This window comes from Heterodontus francisci, chromosome 15 (genome assembly GCF_036365525.1).
Source record: "Heterodontus francisci isolate sHetFra1 chromosome 15, sHetFra1.hap1, whole genome shotgun sequence".
Taxonomy (NCBI): Eukaryota; Metazoa; Chordata; class Chondrichthyes; order Heterodontiformes; family Heterodontidae; genus Heterodontus; species Heterodontus francisci.
The window spans coordinates 48,249,870-48,257,646 of NC_090385.1; the positions used below are offsets into that span (position 1 = coordinate 48,249,870).

The following is a 7,777-nucleotide window of genomic DNA, read 5'->3' on the forward strand; positions in this document are numbered from 1 at the left end:
CAAGATGCACTGCAGCAACTCACCACACCTCCTAAACTCGCAACCACCTCCACCTAGGACAAGGGCAGCAGATGCGTGGGACCACCACCTTTTGCAAGTTCCCCTCCAAGCCACACACCATCCTGACTTGGAACTATAACATCGTTCCTTCACTGTTGCTGGATCAAAATGCTGGAGCTCCCTCCCTAACACCAGATGGACTGCAGCAGTTCACCATCACCTTCTCAACAGCAATTAGAAGTGGGCAACAAATGCTGGCCTAGCCAGCGATGCTCACATCCCATGAAACAAATAGAAACGGTAGATGCTGTAAAGCCAAAGGCCCCCTCTTCCTCAAGCATTTTCCTTCCTTCTCTCCATTTGTATGGTTGTGTAGGGCCTCCAGCTACTGCCCAAATGATCTTACTTTGCACTTTAATAAAGTGCTGGAGGCTACCACTCCATAGACAAGCCATCTTCGAGCTAACCATCCCCAAGGCATAAGCAGGCCTCCAGTGACATAACTACTGCGATCAAGTGGTAGCCCTAACATGCATCAAAGCGGACTTTCAGTACCAACAAGACCGCTGTAAGCACTCAAGCACTTGACAGCAGCATATGGCAGTATGGAATCATGGATTGCTTTTCAAGCTCTCCATTTTACCTTGCAGAAAAATGAACCATCTCAACTCCATGCTTAGCAATCAACACTTCTGTATGTACATCTGCACTCAGAAGATTAGATATAGGACTGAACAACAGACTCCCACGAAGTTCTGTCCTACCACCCTTGTTATTAAACTTTTATGTCAGTGATCTGCCTGGAACAGAGTTACAGAGGTTCAGATGTGTTGATGACATTGCTTTGGCACACAAAACAAGAATCAGTCCGCCACCAAGGATCCCCTGACTGGTGATTTAGAGGACGGAGGCCTACTTCCACCAATGGTGACCTTGGCCAAACACACAAGAGACCATCACTTAAACATTCCACCCCAACACCAATCAAGCAAACCAAGCCCTGAAAGTCTCCATGTGTGGCACCAAGGAAAACCATGCCCAAGGGACCGTAGCATAAAGACCTGCTCCCTGACCCGGACCCGACATGTGTCGGGTTCGGGTCGAGTTGGGTTGCTCCTCTGGGTCCGGCTTTCAGGCTGGGGTCGGACACACAGAGGAAGTCTTGCATTTTGCTCTGCTGGACTGGAGAGTGTAAAAGTTGAAAAATCTAGCTGAGCTGGAGTCTGCGACGGCAAGGAGGGAAACTCTGAGTCTGCACAGTGAGCAAGTGAGCTTCTCAATGACATCATCACGTTCATGCTGCGGCTTCCTTAATCCAGAAGCGGTACAGTACGCGAGTGCACTATGGAATCAAGGTAGGTAACCATTCCGGTGGTCAGGTCGGGCTCGGGTTGGATGTGATTGTCAGGTTTGGGTCGGGTTTTTTATTTCCTGACCTGAGCAGGCCTTTACCATAGCAGAGTAGTAATGTTACTGGACCAGTAATCCAGAGGCCCTGGCTAATACTCCAGAGATATGAGTTCAGATCCCACCACAGCAGCTGGGGGAATGTAGATTCAAAAAAATAAATAAATCTGGAAGATAATGCTAGTCTCCTTAATGATCATGAAACTACTGGATTGTTGTGAAAACCCATCTGGTTCACTAATGTCCTTCAGAGGAGGAAATCTGCCATTCTTACCTGGTCTGGCCTGCATGTGACTCTAGATCAACAGTAATGTGGTTGACTCTTAATTGCCCTCTGAAATGGTGTAGCAAGCCACTCAAATTGCAAACCTCTACTGAAAAAAAAGCATTGAGATTGTACCTATACCACATGAACTACAGTTCAATAAGATGGCTCACCACCACCTTCTCAAGAGCAATAAAGGGATGGGCAATAAACGCTGGCCTCGCCAGTGATGCTCACATCCCAAGAATGAATTTTAAAACAAAATCCTATTTAAGAGTCACGCTTCATCGCACTCCATCATATCGATAGCATCTTCAGAACCTCAGGAAGAAGCCAAAAGTAGGGTCAACCTGATCCAGAAACTGGTCAGATCCACATGGGGAGCAGATGCTCAAACCCTCACTCTGGCAGCAACCAACCTGGTGTACTGTTCTCTGGTATGGCTATCAAGTCTGCATGTCAGATCTGTTGCTGCCCAACCAAATGCTCAATTAATCGCCAATATACCTTTTATTGACACCAATACCCTGGCTGCCTGTGCTTGCAAACATCACATCACTTCACCTACACCATGAATATGCAGTCTCCAGAGAATGTAACCTCCACATCAAAGACATGCTGATCCAGACTGACTTGTCCAACATACCAACCCATCTCAATTCTAGGGAGTTATTTTGGGTGTTGCCAAAGCCCTTCAGTGATCTCCCGAGCTTTGATGACCAATGGCATAATGATTGGAAGACCTGCAACATACCTTTATGAACCCCACAGTGCAACATGAAGGGTCAAACCTTTCTCGCAAATGGTGGACAACCATCAACCGCTTCAGAACTGGTTATGATAGCAGCTGCCATCTTCTCCATAGATAAATTAAAGCATTCCCATCATGTGACCCTGCAGCAGATGGAACACGGTCCTCAGAGGAAATTTGCAGACAGCCGACAAGATATCCACACTGTTACACTGGAAGCTTTGGCCTGGATACCTGACATATTGACCTTGGATTTGTTTTTTGCTACTACCATATGAAAGACAACCCACCAGCCACTAACATTTTGCACAGTCATAAGGTTTTTGTGTGAATGGATCCCATTTATAAAAAAAATGATATGGGTAGTTTGTGTCTTTTCTTGAACTGCAAACAATAAAAGACCTGTACGAAAAAGTTGGAAGATTGAAGGCTATAGGTACAAATTCAGTAGAATGCAGACAGGAAAGCAAAACCTCTAATGTTGCTGAATATTGCAAAGCACCCAGTTATCAAATACAGTACTGATGTGGGTAAGATTACACGATGCAGCAATATCAACCTGCAGATTACAGTTAAATGTCTAAAACTGAAACAATAATGATCCACATGTGACCACATTAGACTGAGGTTCAGTGTAGAACTGAAAAACATCAAGTCAAATTACAATTCGGGAAAAGCACAACATAATGGCTTTTTGCTGACCTAGATCTGAAAAACACTATCACTACTGGCTGGTAACAATATACCATGATGTAATGTAAAAATAGCATCAATTCACAATAATGCTATTAAAATTTCCTATATAAATCCTTTCTATACTGTGCTCTAATTCTATATTTTTATGCATAAAACATTCAAAACTAGTAAGTCTGCCATTTGGCACACTAGTCACCCAGAGTTCAGGAAGGACATAGCCACTTCAATTATAAACAAATGAGACTTAATTTTATTTCATCAGTACAATTTTTTATGAATCATTTCAAAACATTGCAGTCCTAATTTAACAATTGTTTATTCTAAAAACAGAACTCAGGTTTCTAGTGCATAGTTTTAGCATTGCCCACCATGGTTACAGCATAGTGAAAAGCATGATAATGATGAGACAAAACACAAGGGATGCTTCATAATCCTCAGTCTTACTCTTAAAAAATCTGCAGCATTTTCCTCTACACAAGCTTCACATCCACCATTGTACCAATTACAACAATTGAGAGAGACACGCTGGATCCCAAATTTAATGGATATCGTGGTACATAGAACTGGGCCTTACTGAAACAAGTACACAATGTAACATTGTACCATATTGAATGAATGAAAGGGCCTATTAAACAGAAATTAACAAGTGTCCTCAATAGCATGATGTGGGACAAGTGAGTTTCGGTTTCAAGTATGCAAGAGAAACAATTTCAAAGATAACCTTAGGCATTAAAAGGTTAGATTTTTGAATGCATTAGAAAAAGCAAACAACTCTAAGATTTTATACTGGTTAAACATTAAGTGATATACCCTTTCCCCCCTCTATTGTGTTGCTAATCGCCTTTACCATACATAACTCCACCAAAAACCAGACAATTAACTTGTTCTCAGACACCAAACAACTGTTTGTAACCAGTCCAGGTGCACTCACTCACCACTGGCTGTCTCTTCCTTTCCACTCAGTGCACCCTGCCAACAGGCTACCATCAGCAGCTCTGTTTTTCCAGAGAATCAAAGTAAACAGACCGGAGACCACCCTTCAACACAGAAAAGTTTTCCTTTAGAACAGTTCAATGGGAGTTACAACACAAAGGCAGAGAACTGAGTATCACTGGTTCACAAAAACTGCTGGATGGAGATATTATTGATTTGATGGTTCCATTCTTGGTAGGGTTGTACTGTATAGGCCTGTGTATACATGTTGGGATTGGATGCTCTGGTACAAAATATAGTTAGGAAGAACCCTAAAGTATTAGGAGTGGTAGGGGCATTGGCGAAATAAACAATAGCATCTGGGTTTATCTCAAATTGTCCTGTCCAAGAACATTTGATAGGGGTGTACACCAGATCTGTCTACCTTTAACAAAGAAGCGTATTTAATACAAGTGTGTGATGTAATGCAAACAAGCTATCTGCTGCACCTTGGCAAATGTCAGATTTTTAAAAATTTTCCCTTTTATCCTATGTCCGTACCATCTGCAACTTACTTCTATACCTGCAAGTAAGTCTGAACCTAACACATTTAGCCAAGCTGACTCCCAAATTCGTACCTTGTCAAACCTTTCAGTTGTGCAACGTAAAAATTATGACTGGTATACAGTGATGGTAAAGTTTGGTAACAGAATCTATCCAAACACACGCAATCCATTTTTAGTAATTGGAGCTGTACTCTTAAAAAAAAAAAATTGTCACCAAGTGAACAAAATACCCGACTTATACAAAAACCAGGATTGCAACAAAACCCAGTGAACTTTACCATAACTATTCTATATACCAATAAATGGGGCTATTGAGGCCAGCATCATACAATTTAAAAAACACTAAGATTTCATAAATAGGCCAGAAAGCCAAAGAGCCATTTCACATTTGGCCCATTTTAAATTTGACAAGAAATTTATCGATGAACACTGCTGCTTTTTTTTTTAGGTTGTCTATTGTGCAAAATTTCTCTTTTGCCAAAACAACCTTGACACAAAGTCCCAATATGTATGGCACTAGCAAGATTTGTGTTTCACTATTTAATATGGCATAAAATTGTAATAGCTATTAGTTCAGGATTTCACATAGAAATCAATGGTTTGCCAATTTATGCTCTCAGTGCTACTGTGTGAAATCTGCACTGCTTCCTGTTATCCAAACAGCTGTAAAAGCAAATATTAATCTGAAACCTGAGCAGTGGAAAAAAAAAGCAGTGACCATTTGTTAAACAAAACACTGATCAGAACATGTAAATGTTTGTTAATGGCAAAGCAGTCAAATCATGGTCTCCAAAAATCAATAAAAATTGAGAAGAAAGCATTAACAATTCAGATTAGGAAGATTCATAAGGGGATCTTTAAAGGTAGCTCCTAAAAGGCAAAACTTTCAGTCCAGCTCAGGGATTGCAAGCTAGAGTCCAGTGCCATTACATCAGATTAAATCTCATTAAGGGCCTGCATTTCTGTAAAAACACCCAGCAAATAAAGCAGCATTTCAACAGTTTCCAGTTTCAGTCATACAAACTTATTTTGTGCAAGATCCTTGCGTTACACCACAATGCAATCTGAAGCGCAGCTGATCCATGGCTTCAAAGCATGCTTCCAATCTATGTGCAACTGAGATGTTCACATCCTCAGGCTACAACAGTACACAATTTTTGCTTTTCTTCTTCCTATGAGGATAGAGGACTGCTCTTACGGCCTCCACAAACACTTCTCGGATCCCATCCTGATTGAGTGCTGAACATTCCAGGTACTTAACCGCTCTGATCTGTTTGGCTAAGGTCACTCCCTGGTGCATGGTTGTTGGGGAAAGGCTTTGCTCCTTGAGCTTTTTTATGGTTTCCGAATCATTCCTTAAATCCTTCTTCGTACCAACCAAAAGTATGGGAACATTTGGACAGTGGTGCAAAACCTCTGGCTGCCATTTATGACGGACATTGGCATAGGAGGAAGGGCTAGCAACAGAGAAACAGATAATGAAGACATTACTCTGTGGGTATGATAGAGTGCGGAGACGGTCGTACTCTTCTTGCCCTGCAGTATCCCAAAGGTTCAGGCTTACAGTTCGTCCATCCACAGTCATCTGCGCACTGTAGTTGTCAAATACAGTGGGGACATATTCTCCAGGAAAAGCATTCGTTGTGTAACTAATGAGAAGGCAGGTCTTCCCAACTGCACCATCTCCCACAACCACGCATTTTATAGTCTGCATTATTCATATGGCACGAAGGTCAAGCTTCACACTGTCAACACAAAAAATGAACCTACATTAAAACAAAATACTTAACAGTATCCAGTCACCTCACTACAACCTATAACCATCAGTCATTTACAGCACAGATGGAGGCCATTCAGACCATCGAGTCCATGTCAGCTCTCTACAGAGCTATCCAGTCAGTCCCATTCCCCTACTCGAACCCTGAAGTCCGACAAGCTTATTTCCTTCAAGTGGCCATCCAATTTCCTTTTGAAGTCATTGATTGTCTCCGCTTCCACCACCCTCGTGGGCAGTGAGTTCCAGATCATTACCAACCGCTGCATAAAAATGTTCTTCCTCATATTCCCCCTGCATCTCTTGCCCAAAACCTTCAATCTGCGTCCCCGAGTCCTTGTACCATTAGTTAATGGAACAATTTTTCCTTGTCTAACTTAGCTAAGCCTGTCATAATCTTGTACACCTCTATTAAATCTCCCCTCAATCTCCTTTGTTCCAAGAACAACTCCAGATTTTCCAACCTAACCTTGTAACTAAAATCCCCCAACCCTGGAACCATTCAGGTAAATCTCCACTGCACCCTCTTAAGACCCTCACATCCTTCCTAAAGCGTGATGATCAGAACTGGATGCAATACTACAGTTAGATTAGTCAAGTGTGATCTGCCTTTTACAAATCCCTGCTGGCTATCCTTAATTAACTCTAACCTCTCCAAGTGTGTATTGATTTTTTTCCAATTATTGTTTCTAAAACCTTATCCACCACTGATGTTAAACTAATTGGCCTGTAGTTGCTAGGACTTTCCTTATACCTTTTCTTGAATAAGGGTGTTACATTTGCCACTTTCAAATTGTCTGGCGCCTCCCTCATATCCAGGGAAAACTGGAAGATTATGGCAAGCCCTTCTGCTCTCTCCAACCCCACTTCCTTTAGCAACCTGGGATACAAGCCATCTGGACCAGGTGACATCTCCCCTCAGCATAGCCAGTCTTTTTAGTACTCCCACCCCCCTCCACCCTTCTCAATTTTTACCCTATCCATTGCTTCTACTCTCGCTGTTTCTACTGATATTTTGTCAGATTCCACATCCTCAGTGAACACTGATACTAAGTACTCACATTGCCCTACACCTCGAAGCATATATTACCCTCTTTGTCCCTAATAGGCCCCACTCCATCTCTTCTACTCGATTACTATTTACACGCTGGTAGATGATTTTTGGGTTCCCGTTTATGTTGACTGCCATTCTACTCTCATTGCCAGTCTTAGTTTCTTCTTCTTGCTGCTGTAGATGGCCTTGTTCTCACTTGAATCCACCGGACATGCATCATATGCCTTTTTTTTTTTTGTTTCATCATAATCTCCATCTCCCTAGTTATCAAGGAGCCCTGTTTTTGGTTCCCTTACCTTTCACCCTTGTTGGAATGCATCTAGCAGTATCTGAAGCATCTCTTTCTTAAATA

At 42.0% G+C, this 7,777-nt stretch overlaps 1 protein-coding gene across 1 annotated transcript; it reads right to left on the reverse strand.

Moving 5' to 3' along the window:
- Positions 1-3,346: 3,346 nt before the first annotated feature.
- On the reverse strand, positions 3,347-6,368 carry LOC137377636 (rho-related GTP-binding protein RhoG-like). The gene has a single exon (XM_068047498.1). The coding sequence runs from the start codon at positions 6,309-6,311 to the stop codon at positions 5,736-5,738; it is 576 nt and encodes a 191-aa protein (XP_067903599.1). The 5' UTR covers positions 6,312-6,368; the 3' UTR covers positions 3,347-5,735.
- Between the last annotated feature and the right edge of the window lie 1,409 nt (positions 6,369-7,777).